Genomic DNA, 14750 nt, shown 5'->3' with positions numbered 1-14750 from the left:
ATTTAGTCATTTTATATATTTTAGTTTTTATTTTTATTTTGAACCAAACAAAATATTGAGACATAATTCAGTTTTATTAATCTTACACCAATTCTCTATCTTCCAGTTTTTATCTCTCAGTTTCAGCCCTTCTTTCAAAAGCTACCTAAGTAACATGAATATTCTTTTTTTTTTTTCAATTACGAGTCAACCAACATTCAAATCCCACATGGCAATAAATTCTAATAAAATTGAATTTGATTTTGATTTATTTTTCTTTCTTAGCAGTTTGAACTCTCTAATTCCCTTCTCATTTTATTTTCTTTCGTAAACCCTCATTTTCTTAGACTATAATATTCCTTCTCTTTGTAGTTCCACTTTTTTTTTTTGGTGACTATTGTAGTTCCACTTTGTCCCAACTATTTTGAATACCAGAGCTTGATTAGTAGTTTAAGAATAAAATAGACATTTTATTTTTCTTTTTTATCTAATTTTGGTTGGTGACTTTCAGAGTGCATAGTTAGATTTTTTAGTAGGTATAGATAATTTTAGATGTGCTTAGTTCCATTATGAAAAATATATGAATTTTTTATTTGCATCTTTAGCATTTTACATTGCACTTTTCGTAGTGGTAATTCGTTGAGAAAAAAGAACGAGTAGAAGGAGAAGTGAGAGGACCCGAAATAGGAGAATGGAAGGAGGTTTTGGTTTTTTATTTTTGTTTTCTCTAAACTTTATTTTAGGTCTCAAAATGCACACTGAAAATGGGAATACATTTTATTGAACCTTGACTTTCAAAAATGGTAAAGAAAACAAAAGCTAGTTTTTATTTTTTTAGTCCAAGAATACAAAAATAATGAGTCAATGATAGCCAATAGGTGCTGGAGCCTGTTTCAATTGCTTTCCTTGATGATGAATATCCTGCATAAGGAAGGATATAATATATAAGACCAAAATGCAAGTAAATATATGGAAACAAATTAAAATAAGTATGAGACGAGCTGAAAAATCACGTACAGTTATCTTGATGTAAAGTTGATAGTCGAGAACATTTCTCAACTATCAACTTTACATGAAGAAAACTGCACGTGAGTTTTCACGAAACGCACAGAAGCAAAGTGATTGACGTCTCTATGGTGAGCCTCATCAGCGCGAATGACAGTAATAACATCCTTGAGAGTTGCATCCTTAGGAAGCCTCCAATAGTCAATTGCAATAGCAGGAGCAGGGACATTCTGGACTTTGCCAGTCTCAATTGCCTTCAAGTGTTGTGTGTAAGAGATGAGAGCCTCTTCTTCCAAGTACCCAACAAACCTATGCGCTGCTTTTGGTGAGATGAGGTAGAACACAAAGAAAGCATTGAAGAAAACTCCTTGAGCAGTAATAACAAGAAGCCTCTCGTGCCAGCTGGGTTTCACAAGCTCCACCATGGTCATCAGGTGCATCCTCTCGTTCTCTGCCTCCTCAAGCAGTGCTTTAATCCAACCTCCACTGTGTTCAAACTTCCTCAGAGACTTGAGGTGCAGCAACATCCCTCCTACCATTCCAGGGACACCTGCAATTGTTTCTAGCATCATGGCATGGCACCCGTACCGCTCCTGCAATTATATTTGTTAGGAGCTTAGTCTTTTTAAGAGTATAGATAAGAGACTCTTAATTATTTTATTATTTCAACAGCATATTCAAATTCATGTGGAATAATCACACACACCTTGAAGTACAAATCCGAGAAAACCCTAAGAAACTTGACACTCCTGTATGCAAACTTGTCTGCAAAGGATTTTGGCACATGGTGCTTGCTCACGTCAATGGACACATCTGCTTGGTAAGTGTCCCATGGCTGAAAGAGACATCATTTACAAACATCCTCGCTCATCAAACTACAATAATAGACATTACATATACATCGTGTTCTGTTGCAAGATTCTTAGTTTCTTACCATGAAACAGTTCCAAGGCCACTCAGTACCATCCTCCCTTTTAACCTTTGGCCTTGTGATCCCCCAGTAACTTGAAACCACACCATTGTTGTTGTTGACTTCGCTCTTCTTCTCCTCCGAGTGCTGCTGATCCTTTATCTCAGGCATGGTGGAGGAGGAGAAGCAGCGGCACTGATAGTTCCGGCCACTATTAGACAGAGCTCGTGCCGCGAACCTTGTTAGAGTTATATACTTCATGTTGAGAGAGCTTCAATCTCAATGTGTGTGTGTGTGTGAACAAAGTGGCTGAGACTCTTCCATTTTATATATGCATGAATGCATCATTATGCAGATGGCAAGATGATGGGATTATATATTAATTTATTGTTGGAAAATTATGATTATGAAGCTTCCAGACTAGATAAAATATTGTAATGAAACCATCAGCAAACTAATCCCATAAGTAAACAAATATAAAAGTGAACAATCAGAGGATTCTAGAACTAGACATCATCAAAGAATCAACGTAGTTGTGTGATTGTTATTGGCAGTTAAATATTAGAAAGTAGAAACTAGCATTTCAACTTTTGACTGGTTTGCTAATTTTATAATATCCTTCCTTTAACCTTGTCCACCAAGTTTTTCTTAAAACCAATATATCAAACTAACAGATTATTTGCTAAGAAGTTTCGTTGTACCGATTTCTGTGAATGAGGGAGGGAAAGAGAGGCCGTATTCCGTATACACTGTATACTGTTACCCTGTCTTCAACATGATATTGGATATTTTTATTTACTATTCAACATGCTTCGTCAAGAATAGCTTCAGTGCTTAAGATAAAATAACATGAACAAGTATTCAATTTCCAACAATGATACATGATCAATAAGTGTTGATCCAAAGTGTTAGTTAAATCAGATGCAAATAGGCCAGTTAGGTCAATTTTGTTTTATGTAAAATCGAATTTCGCATTAGTTTTTTTTTCATTTATCTTATGTTAAACTTTTTTTAAAGTAACAAAGATCAAATTTTAAACATTTTTTTGTAGTTTATAAAAATTCTGATACGATATAATAAATTATGAGTTAAAAAATGAACATTCAAGATAAAATATTACTAATTTCTCAAACACAATACACTCATACTATCCAGAATAACCATCCGGGTATCAGAGATAATAAATATCTGATATCCTACTGAATCGAACATTTCTATATCCCCATTATACATATTGTACAGATATTCCATTGGCTCCCTGTACTTTCTCATAAATTATTTGTTCAAAAGCTTTATCCAATAAAAAAAGAGAACAATTATATTATGCATACTTGTTCTAGGTTGGGTCGATTATGATTGTAAATAAAATCAATTCAAGCGGACTTGATTTGCACATTTCAAAATTACCCTATTAGAGTGAGACGAGGCACTCAGTCAATTATATGACTCCTATGTTAGAATTAAGAATTAATTAATGAATTATTTGGTCCGAAAATGCACACTGGGAATACATTTTATTTAACCTTTGGATACATAAATCGTTTATAAAGCAAAAATAATGACTCAGTGATAACCAATAGGAGCTGGAGCCTCCTTCAATTCCTTTCCTTGATGGTGAATATCCTGCATAAAGGAGAAGTGGAAAGAAATCAAAGAATGTTGATGGAATTGTAAGATAGAGAGTTAGTTGTTGATTGAGACTTACAGAAGCGAAGTGATTAACATCCCTATGGTGAGCCTCATCAGCACGAATGACAGTAATAACATCCTTGAGAGTTGCGTCCTTTGGAAGCCTCCAATAATCAATGGCAATGGCAGGAGCAGGGACATTCTCAACCTTGCCACTTACAATTGCATCCAAGTGCTGTGTATAAGAGATCACAGCTTCTTCTTCCAAATAACCAACAAACCTGTGTGCGGCCTTTGGTGAGAGAAGGTAGAACACAAAGAAGGCATTGAAGAAAACTCCCTGAGCAGTAATAACAAGAAGCCTCTCGTGCCAGCTTGGTTTCACAAGCTCAACCATGGTCATGAGGTGCATCCTCTCGTTCTCTGCTTCCTCAAGCAGTGCCTTGATCCAACCGCCACTGTGTTGGAACTTCCTTAGTGACTTGAGGTGTAACAACATCCCTCCCACCATTCCTGGCACAGCTGCAATTGTTTCTAGCATCATGGCATGGCATCCATACCGCTCCTGAAATTACAATCATACATCTCTTTAAATTCTATCTACCAAACAATCATCAAATCATTTGTAGGACAGACCTTGAAGTACAAATCTGAGAGAACCCTGAGAAATTTGACACTCCTGAAGGCAACCTTGTCCGAAAACGTCTTTGGCACGTGATGTTTCTTCACATCTATGGACACATCTGCGCGATAAGTGTCCCATGGCTGAAAGTGGCATACATCAGTTATCACATATTCACAGGACAAACTACGAGGCAAAAAATCAGGTACAGTTAACTTAACTTCATATGAAATTAATAGTCAAATCTGTCAAATTATTTAACGACTATCAGCTGAAACTTTAGGTTAAGTTAACTGGACCAGATCTTCCAAAAAAAAATACATAACTGATCAGTGTCCTGTTGCAAGATGCTTACCATGAAACAGTTCCAAGGCCATTCGGTACCATCTTCCCTCTGAACCTTAGGCCTCGTGATCCCCCAGTAACTCGAAACAACGCCGTTCTCGTTGTTGGTGGTGGTGGTGGTGTCCTCCTTTTTCTTCTCTTCTGAGTGATGCTGATCCTTTATCTCAGGCAGGGAGGACATCTTCCGCCACCAGAAGCTTCCGCTTCCGCCGAAGGCGCTTCCACCATGGTGGTGTGTCGCCTCCACGTTCTCCAGTTGTCTGGCGATCGTCACCGTGGAGAATTGGCGGTGGTAGATCCGGCCACCGGTGAATAGAGCTCGTGCCGTTGACCTTGCTAAAACGACGTACTTCATGTTGAATTAACTAGAATCTTGATGGGTGTGAGCAGAGTAGGTGGGAGTTGGCGCAATTTATACTGAAGTGTTATTCACAAGTTGCAGATATTTGTTTAGCGATGTTTGTGTTCAATTTTGAATTTGCCATTTTGAAGAGAATAGTTTCATTATTCCACGAATGAGGGAGGAAAAGTCCGAGGAAGGTCAGAGGGATCGTGACCATGTGCTTTTACAATTATTTCTGTCTGGCTGCTACATTTTTTATCCGTTGGATTGGATTATTTGCGGCACTGATTGGCTTCATGTACTATGACTGCCACGATTTACAAAAGTTGGTCTGCTCTGACTGCAATTCGGCACAACAATTTTTACTTCATCAAACAGTGTTATTGTTTTAAGGACCAAACTTGTTGGTACCTATACCAGCGAATACTTATTATATTTAGAGAAAGACAGAAAGTCTAGCACTCAACATTTTTATTAAAATTTAGTTTTATAAAAAAAAAAAAGTAATCTTATATTATTAGATAAAATTTTATATTATTAAAAATATCAATAATAACTAATTAATAGTTATAAATTATAAAATTTACAAGTTCTGTGGCACTTTTTTTATATTTATATAAAAATATTTTTAAAAAAATAATAGAAAAAAAGAAAAAATTATAAAAAAATCTTTGTCTTTTTCTTTTATACATATTTTTATCTTTTATTATTTAAAAATATTTTTTAGTTTTTTATCTCTTTACAAGTTGAACATATATATCTTTTCATTCATATGAATATGTCAGATTCAACAAAAAAGTCTTATATAATTTCTGTTATATATATCTTTTAAAATAGGATAAATTATCTCTTTTTCTTTAAAATAATATGACATATAAATCCTTCTTCTCTTTTTTTCTACTTCTACTCACATACGACTATTTTTATTTTTCTTCTACCTCTTTTACCCTTCTTTTTTGTTATTTTTCAAATAATAACAATCAGTAATGTTAGAGAGTTAGTATATTTTGTGATTTATCATTAATTAGTCATTATTAATATTTTTAATAATTAAATACAGACTAAATTTTTATAAAAGTACTAACCTTGAGACTTTCTCAATAATAATAAACATTTTTACCAAATCAAAACAAAGCAAATAAATAGCAACATTGAATACATTGGACAAATCGAAACAATGCCATGAACAATCTCTTAAATCATGAATAAGTCATGACACAATAATATCAAATTTAACTAACACAAAACACATTTATTAATTGATTTAAAGTGCTCCAACAACAATGCTTTTCACAAGTTTGTTTCTAATTTAAAATAAGCTACAACAACATACTACAAAATTAGAAAATCAAACAAAAATCTTTCAAATATTAAAATAACATTAAATTCAACCAACACAAAACACATTCGTTAATTCCAAAAATTAATTAATTAGATGAAATTAGAAGAAAAAAAATTCTTTAAAAAAAAGCTAAAACCAAAAAAAACTTTATGTTGACCTAATTCCTAAATCAAAGATTAAAAATTTTTCATAAAAGAATACAGGTTCCAATTAGTTATAAAACAATAGCCACAAAATCTTTCAACGCTTCCATGAATTCATTTCTATAGACGGGCTATGGATTGACATGAATGAAGTTTCTAATTTTTAATTATTAACTTAAAATTAATAGCATATAAATCTTTAATTTTTAGTGAGATTTTTCTACCATGACTTTTCCTTTTTTTTGTTAGACTTTATCTACGATGACGACAATGGTACAATTTTCATATTGGATCTGAAATAGTAGTAATACTCACTAATACAAAAGTTTAAAGTATTAAAGTATTAAAAATTTGTTGAAAGTTAGCCCAGAAAAAAAATGCAAGGTGCGCATTAATTATGTACCTTTTTTTTTTCTTAGCGTGTTTTTTTTTGTTGTTTTTCTATTATTATTTCTGTTGTTGCTGTATTTTTTTTATTTCTTTGCATCTTCTTTTTGAATTCTGATGTTATTGTAATATTTTTATTTCTTTTTTTTTTGTTTGTCCTTTTTCCTTTTTTTTATGTATTTATTTTTTCTAAGAGAATAAAAATAAAAAAATTATGAGAAGATAAAATAAGAAGAAAGAAAAAAAAAAGAATAAAATCAAATAATAATGATGAAAAAAAAGAAGAAAATGAGAATTTTTAATTGTGCGTAATTTATCAAAAAATTACATTAAAACTTTTTAAGTTTGACACAATAAATGTTTAAATTTTGACACTAATTTTTTAACGATAACACAAAAAAATACTTAACTAATTAGAAATTATCAGAAATAAAAATAATACCAAAATTTCTTAAAGATAACATTAAAATTTTTTAATCATGGCACCGAAAATTCTCTCATATATCTTCTTCTTCTACTTCTTTTTCTTCATATTTTATCATTTTTTTCTAATATCTTTTTCTTTTTCATTTTCATGTTCTGCTATTGATACAATTTTTTTTGTGTCTTTTTATGTTATATTTTAAAATAGAGGATTTTATCGAAAAAAATTTGTTTTAAACTTGAATTATATATTATTAAGTGCTAAACAACAAACTATTTTACAATGTGGAGTTGAGATCAATTTAAATTATATGTTTATCGTAATAAAATTTTTGTACTTTATATAATAAATTTTGGTATTATTTCTATTTTATTTCTGTGTTTCATATAAAAAAGTTCGTTGTCATTCTTCATCATCATCATTATTATTTTTTGTGTTATGTTTTTATTCTTTATTTATTTTTTTATAAAATTTTTAAAATATACAGACAAATAAGTAAACAAAGAAAATAAATAAGAACAAAAAAAATATGTAAAAAGAAGAAGAAAGCAATATCGATGACAACAATGACGACGATGATGATGAATGAGGAGAAAAAAAAAAAGAAATAGAGAAAGAAAATGAACGGAAAAAAAATAAAGCGCGTATATATCATAACTTGAACTTGGTTACATAAAATGCTTGATTGTCTAGAATTACTGCACAAAAATGAATTTAACACTTTAAAGTTGCGGTTGTTTGCAGACATAAGATACTAAGACATGGACATAGAGACAGAATCATATTTGAGACATGGACACATATATTGTATATAAAAATACCGAAATTAGTGTATTTATTTTTTTATTTTTTATTATTCCTATCAATTTTTTATAATTATATTTTTATTATTATATATTTTTTTAAGTTTTTATGTGAAAAAAATATAGTAAATTAGACTTTTATAATGTGTTCTTTTTTATATTTAGTTTATTACTAAATAAAATACAAAAATAATAATATTTATATCTCTATTTTTTATATCTTATTTCATAACCAAATGCATAAATTTTAGAATAAGAGAAGAAATTAGTCAAATTTTGTCCTTAATAGATGAGATATGCAATAAAATTTATTAACGTAGATCTAACATGTAGCTTATTATAAACTATTTATTAAACATTAAACATGAAATGTTGTCAAACTTAATTTGGTCAAATCTATTAAAAATTTTGATAATTGTTACGGCCCAACCCAGTTGGTGGGGCGGTTGACCCGGCCCACAGGTAACTCGATCTATGCGATCGAATTGGTGCGCACAACCCGTCCGGCCTTACGACCCGGACACACACCCCCGCTGCCAGCTGCATGACAGCTGTAGGGAAAGAAGCTTCCTGAAAGGAGGCCTCCCCATGTGGGGCCCGCCCTACTAACAGGTTATATAAGGGGAGGGTCCTACCCCTCCCCCAAGGTACGTCATCATACCCTTTACTCTCATACCACCTGCATATTTTTCTGACTTGAACGTCGGAGTGTCCTTGCAGGTGGCACCCCCTCATCTCATGAAGAGCTCGAGAAGTCGGAACTCACGCCTCACACGCCCCACATCCAGATGAAGGTTGGGACCCACCTTCACACTCAGAAGACATCCCCGAACCGTCCGAAAACCGACTAGCCGGACATTGGCACCGTCTGTGGGGACAAGTCGATATCGACTTTATTTTGGGCCCAGTAGTGGCGGACGACGGAGGCGAGCCCCGCGGGGAGGGAATGAACCCAGAAGCGGGAGGGTAGCCACAGGGGCTCCCTCTCGCGAGCGCACCAGATCCCCCCTGCGGCAACCCGAGAGACGACCCTTTGGGGGAACAGGTAGTGATAGCGCTAGAATAATACAAGAACTGCGTTACAGAGTGTAAAACTTAGAACGGGAAGTGGCTAGCAGAGAGCGCCATCAACCGACTCCGAGTCAAGAGCGTTCCCGATCTCCTCAAAGGAGAGAGAGGAGTCTCCGAAGAAGTCGTTCCAGGCGCACTCCAAGCCCCCCGGACAGAGTCAGAGAGCCAGGAAAGTAGGGAAGTACCCAGGAGATGACGAGATCCCGTGATTTACTCCCGATCACCGACAGGAGACACCGTAGAGGAAGACCGAGAAGGCAGTAGAGAAAGACCAAGGAGAAGCCGACCACAGCAAGAAGACAACAGAAAGAGGTCAAGGAGAAGCCGACCACACAGAGAAGACAGTAGAGAAAGACCGGGAAAAAGGCGACAACTGGTGGTCATGGGAGCAACCCCTTTCCACCATTCAATCTTGGAAGTCCGGCTACCGAAGCACTTCGATAAGCCAACGGACATGAAGTATGATAGGACCCAAGACCCCCAGGAGCCCCTAACGACCTTTGAGGCTAGGATGAACCTGGAAGGGGTGGGCGATGAAGTAAGGTGTCGCGCTTTCCCTGTAACCTTAGCAGGGCCGGCAAATTGTTGGTTCAACGCCCTTCCCCAGGGCTCGATAACCACCTTTGCCGACATCAGTCGGGCTTTCTTGGCTCAGTTCACCACACGAATCGCTAAGGCAAAGTACCCAATTAATTTGCTAGGGGTAACTCAAAGGATCGGCTAGCCGACCCGAAAGTACCTGAACAAATTCAACGACGAGTGTTTGGAGATCGACGATCTAACCGATTCGGTGGCCAGCTTGTGCTTGACGAACGGGTTACTGAACGAGGATTTTAGAAAACATCTCACTACCAAGCCTGTGTGGACAATGCAAGAGATTCAAAATGTCGCCAGGGAGTATATTAATGATGAGGAAGTCAGCCAGGTCATGGGGGCCAATAAGCGGCAACTTGCCTACTCCAGTGTTTGCCCACCCGGCAGTGGGGAAAGGTCAAAGGAGCACTCCAAAGACGGAGCGCCCGCTAAAACCTTCAAACCGTTTGCCCGGGTAGGGAAGTTCACCAACTACACCCCCTAGCAGCTCCAATCGTTGAAGTCTATCAACAGATCGCCGACAAGGGCATCCTGTCTAAACCCCGACAACTCAAGGACAGGACGGGAAGAAACAAAAACCTCTATTGCGACTATCACAAGGGCTATGGGCACAAGACCCAAGACTGCTTCGACTTGAAGGATGCTCTGGAGCAGGCCATTCGGGAAGGAAAGTTGGACGAATTCTCTCACCTTATCAGGGAACCAAGGAGGCGGGATCATGATCGGTCCAACGAAGACAAAGGCCACACTGTAAAGCAAAGACGAGAGCCCGAGGAGAATAATGAGCGCGGCCTCATTGTTGTAAATGTGGTAGTCGGTAGAGATGCTCCCCCCAGATCGAAGTCAGCTAGCAAAAAGGACGCCAAGGTCTTAGCTATGTCCTCAGGCTCCATGCCATCCGCCCGGAGGGTACCATCGATATCATTCGGCCCTGAAGACCAATGGGTTGACGACGTCACGGAGAACCCTCCGATGGTGATTACAGCTAGGGTTGGAACCGGCATAGTAAAACGGATCCTGGTGGACACGGGAGCTGATTCGAACATCATGTTTTGCAATGTGTTTGATGCTTTGGGCCTACGGGATACCGACTTGAGGGGCCACCAACATGGTGTGGTCAGCCTAGGGGATAATTTCATCAAGCCTGACGGAATAGTGTCCCTCCCGATCTTCATTGGCGGAGGCCGGGGGAAGAGATCGCTGATGGCGGAGTTTGTTGTCCTGAGGGACTCCACGGCCTACAACCTCATCTTAGGAAGGATAACCATCAACGAGTTTGGAGCGGTGATTTGCACCAAGCTACTGTTAATGAAATTTGTTGCTGATGATGGATCGGTAGGCTCCATCTGAGGAGATTTGGAAGCGGCAGTCGCGTGCGACAACGCCAGCCTCTCCCTGAGGAAAAAATCCAAAGAAGCATCCGGTGTCTTTCTCGCCGACCTGGACGCCAGGGTTGATGACAAACTTAGACCGGAGCCCGAAGGAGACCTCGAGAAGTTCAGGGTCGGCGACTCGGAGGAGAAGTTCACCTTCGTGAACAGAAACCTGCCCCATGATTTGAAAGAACCTTTGGTGGAAATGATCAGAGCTAACGACGACCTGTTCGCCTGGACGCCGGCCGACATGCCGGGGATAGACCCCGGTTTATGTCACACCGCCTAGCTGTGAGGGCAGAGGCCAAGCCAGTTGCTCAAAGAAGAAGGAAAATGTCTCGAGAAAGGGCGAAAGAGGTGGCCAGGCAAACGGCCAGCCTACTTGAAGCGGGGTTTATCCGGGAACTCGACTACTCGACCTGGCTGTCGAATGTAGTTTTAGTCAAAAAGCCCAGCGGGAAGTGGAGAATGTGTGTGGATTATTTCGATCTTAACAAAGCATGTCCCAAGGATTCCTTTCCCCTTCCCCAACATTGATGCTCTTATGGATGCGGCAGCGGGGTACTGATATCTGAGTTTCATGGATGCCTATTCTGTGTACAATCAGATACCGATGCACCGACCAGACGAAGAGAAGACGACATTTATAACCCAAAGAGGAGTGGAGGCCAACCCGGAGAAGTGTGAAGCAATCCTACAAATTAAGAGCCCGAGATGTGTGAAAGAAGTCCAAAGGTTGGCAGGAAGACTCACCGCGTTATCCCGTTTGCTCGGTGCGTCGGCAGCCAAAGCCTTGCCATTCTTCTACAAATGAAGAAGGGGATTGTGTTTGATTGGACCCCGGCATGTGAAGAGGCCTTCAAGCACTTCAAGGAGATAATCTCGGCACCGCCTATCCTCGGGAAGCCTAAGGGCAAAGAAGCACTATACCTGTACTTGGTAATAACAGACGAGGTGCTAGCGGCGGTCTTGGTACGAGAAGAAGGAAAGGTCCAACAACTAGTGTATTTTGTAAGTAAAACATTACAGGGAGCGGAGCTGAGGTACAATAAGCTGAAGAAGCTAGCATATGCACTCCTGACCTCTCCCGTAGGCTGCGACAATATTTTCAAGGACACCAGGTAATCATGAGGACGGACCAGGCAATACGCTAGGTGCTCCAGAAACCCGATCTGGCGGGAAGGATGATGACCTGGGCTATAGAGCTGTCTCAATACGACTTGCAATACGAACCCAGGAATGCGATCAAAGCTCAAGCTATGGCTGATTTTCTAGTAGAAGTAACAGGAAACCCTACCGAGACACTGAACACATGGTGGAAACTCCATGTGGACGGAGCATCCAACCAAACATCTGGAGGAGCAGGGATCATCCTGGAAAATCCAACTGGATTCGTATATGAGCAGTCAGTCAAGTTTGAATTTCCGGTGTCAAACAATCAGGCCGAATACGAGGTCTTGTTGGGCGGCTTAGTCCTAGCAAGAGAGGTCGGAGCCACCAGATTAGAAATATGTAGTGACTCGCAAGTCGTGACCTCGCAGATCAATGGGACGTACCAGGCCAGAGATTCGCTATTGCAGAAGTATTTGGAGAAAGTCAAGGAGTTGAGCAAGCAATTCGAAGAAGTCACGGTGCAGTATGTACCCAGAGAGAGAAACACACGGGCAGACGTCCTGTCAAAACTGGCGAGCACAAAGCCAGGAACGGGGAACCGATCTCTCATTCAAGGTTTGGTAAAAGAACCGGCTGTGACCTTGCATTTATCCCAGGAAGATCCCTCCTGGATGGACCCAATCACCGATTTCTTAGAAAGCGGTAAACTTCCTAGTGACGAGAAATCGGCAAAGGCCACAAGGCGAGAAGCGGCCAAGTACGCAATCATAAAAGGCTAGTTGTTTAAGAATGGCCTTAACCAACCCCTGTTGAAGTGCCTGCGTCCCGACCAAACAAACTACGTGTTCAGAAAAGTCCACGAAGGATGTTGTGGTCACCACATCGGAGGGAAGGCCTTAGCCAAAAAGCTCGTCAGAGCCGGTTATTACTGGCCCTCTATGATGGCGGATTCTAAAGAATTCATGAAAAAGTGCAGAAGATGCCATGAGAATGCCAACTTCCACAAAGCACCAGCAGCCGACTTGAGCCTACTAACGGTTTCCCAACCTTGCTCGCAATGAAGAATCGACCTGTTAGGACCCTTCCCGATCGGGCCAGGGCAGGTCAAGTACCTAATAGTGGCCATTGACTATTATACAGAGTGGGTAGAGGCCGAGCCGTTAGCTAGTATATCCTCGGCAAACTGTCAGAAGTTCATGTGGAGACAGGTAATAGCCAGGTTTGGAATCCCGGAAGTCGTCATCTCGGATAATGGGACGCAGTTCGCTGATAAGAAGTTCGGAGAGTTCCTTGTCGGCTTGGGTATAAAGCAAAAGTTCTCATCAATGGAACATCCCCAAACTAATGGTCAAGTTGAGGCTGCGAACAAGGTTATCCTACAAGGCCTCAAAAAGCGACTTGACCAGAAAAAGGAAGCATGGGCAGACGAGTTAGCGTCAGTCCTCTGGTCCTACCGCACAACTCAGCAGTTTTTTACTGGGGAGACCCTCTTCCGACTCACATATGGGGTAGAGGCAATAATACCTGTGGAGATTGGTGAGCCGAGCCCACGGCTACTCTTAGGAGGGGTTGGGGAAGCCGTAGAAAAGGATTTGATAGACGAGGCCAGGGAGATGGCCCATTTATCAGAAACGGCGTTAAAGCAAAGAATGGCCCTGCGCTACAATGCGAATGTGCTCAAAAGAGAGTTTGAACAGGATGACCTGGTCCTAAGGCGCAATGATATTGGGCTCCCGACACCAGGGGAAGGAAAGCTGATGGCAAACTGGGAAAGCCCATATAGAGTAAAAGAGATGATCGGCAATGGGGCCTACAAGTTGGAACGGCTGGACGGCAAAGAAGTCTCGAGAACATGGAACGCGGGCAATTTGAGAAGATTCTATTCCTAGGCCAAACCCACCGACCGGACAACCAACCTGCCGTTCCAGCCTACTTAGTACGACATTACTTTATGATGGATTATTTGTCCTTGTCATATATTTGCTATCATTTTATATTTGGACCATTTACCACTACTATTTATCTACTACTTGTCATCTCCTTTTCCCATTCATTATTATTAATTAAGCTACCATGACGAGTAAGCAATTTCATAACAACACGGTGCCCTGGGACTGATCACCCCGGGAACCACGAAAGTAACGAACGCCATAATATGCGACTGTTGAAATGATAAAAGCCACAACCTGGCTTCACTAATTACCGGCAAGACGGTAAAACGTTCACAAGCAAACAGTTAATACCAACAAAACGGTAAAAGAACATAAAGATACTTAAGCGCCGACAAGGCGGGAAACAAGCGGTTTGTCACATGCCGATCAGGCGGCAAACAGATTCAAACTGTTCAAAAGGATTACAAAGTTTACAAAAGTTACAAAAACAAACAAGTTACAAGAACACAAGTCACTTCTTCGGCATATCAACGATCATGCCATCCCTAATAGTCTTGAAAACGCCAACAGCTGAGGTGTCAAAATCGGGAGCCAACAGCTTTACTTGAGCTTTGAGGGCCTCCTCGGTCATCAAGATAGCGTTCTTACCCTGCTTCACAGTGTCTTTGTACTTCTTAAATTCAGTAGCTTCACCCTGGGCCGCCTTGGCCGACGAGAGAGCCTCATCGCGTTCCTTCTCTAGCACGACCACCCGACCCTGAGCAGTGTTAAGTTG

General features: G+C 39.6%; 3 protein-coding genes across 3 annotated transcripts; 1 reads left to right on the top strand and 2 right to left on the bottom strand.

Annotated features, from left to right (window-relative positions):
- Positions 1–665: 665 nt before the first annotated feature.
- LOC112734429 (alternative oxidase 3, mitochondrial) lies at positions 666–2946 on the bottom strand. Its single transcript, XM_025783739.3, has 4 exons — positions 1919–2946; positions 1691–1819; positions 1089–1577; positions 666–900 (listed from the first exon to the last, which is right to left on the bottom strand). Exons 1-4 carry the CDS (start codon positions 2153–2155, stop codon positions 841–843), a joined length of 915 nt encoding a protein of 304 aa, XP_025639524.1. The 5' UTR covers positions 2156–2946; the 3' UTR covers positions 666–840.
- Positions 2947–3376: 430 nt separating this feature from the next.
- LOC112734427 (alternative oxidase 3, mitochondrial) lies at positions 3377–5105 on the bottom strand. Its single transcript, XM_025783735.3, has 4 exons — positions 4501–5105; positions 4160–4288; positions 3600–4088; positions 3377–3517 (listed from the first exon to the last, which is right to left on the bottom strand). Exons 1-4 carry the CDS (start codon positions 4843–4845, stop codon positions 3458–3460), a joined length of 1023 nt encoding a protein of 340 aa, XP_025639520.1. The 5' UTR covers positions 4846–5105; the 3' UTR covers positions 3377–3457.
- Positions 5106–11780: 6675 nt separating this feature from the next.
- LOC140183654 (uncharacterized) lies at positions 11781–13972 on the top strand. The gene is made up of 3 exons (XM_072232119.1): positions 11781–12091; positions 12208–12840; positions 13147–13972. Exons 1-3 carry the CDS (start codon positions 11781–11783, stop codon positions 13970–13972), a joined length of 1770 nt encoding a protein of 589 aa, XP_072088220.1.
- The last annotated feature ends 778 nt before the right edge of the window (positions 13973–14750 follow it).

The sequence above is a fragment of the Arachis hypogaea genome, chromosome 3, assembly GCF_003086295.3.
Source record: "Arachis hypogaea cultivar Tifrunner chromosome 3, arahy.Tifrunner.gnm2.J5K5, whole genome shotgun sequence".
Taxonomy (NCBI): Eukaryota; Viridiplantae; Streptophyta; class Magnoliopsida; order Fabales; family Fabaceae; genus Arachis; species Arachis hypogaea.
This window is presented reverse-complemented; position numbering and strand designations above follow the sequence as displayed.

Coding starts and splice junctions, on each gene's coding strand:
- LOC140183654 (XM_072232119.1), top strand. CDS start 11,781: ATGAAGAAGGGGATTGTGTTTGATTGGACCCCGGCATGTGAAGAGGCC. Junction 12,092..12,207: donor AATATTTTCAAGGACACCAG/GTAATCATGAGG, acceptor ATACGAACCCAG/GAATGCGATCAAAGCTCAAG. Junction 12,841..13,146: donor ACAAGGCGAGAAGCGGCCAA/GTACGCAATCAT, acceptor CTCGCAATGAAG/AATCGACCTGTTAGGACCCT.
- LOC112734429 (XM_025783739.3), bottom strand. CDS start 2,155: ATGAAGTATATAACTCTAACAAGGTTCGCGGCACGAGCTCTGTCTAAT. Junction 1,820..1,918: donor GGCCTTGGAACTGTTTCATG/GTAAGAAACTAA, acceptor TGTCTCTTTCAG/CCATGGGACACTTACCAAGC. Junction 1,578..1,690: donor TCTCGGATTTGTACTTCAAG/GTGTGTGTGATT, acceptor ATATAATTGCAG/GAGCGGTACGGGTGCCATGC.
- LOC112734427 (XM_025783735.3), bottom strand. CDS start 4,845: ATGAAGTACGTCGTTTTAGCAAGGTCAACGGCACGAGCTCTATTCACC. Junction 4,289..4,500: donor GGCCTTGGAACTGTTTCATG/GTAAGCATCTTG, acceptor TGCCACTTTCAG/CCATGGGACACTTATCGCGC. Junction 3,518..3,599: donor ATGTTAATCACTTCGCTTCT/GTAAGTCTCAAT, acceptor TCCTTTATGCAG/GATATTCACCATCAAGGAAA.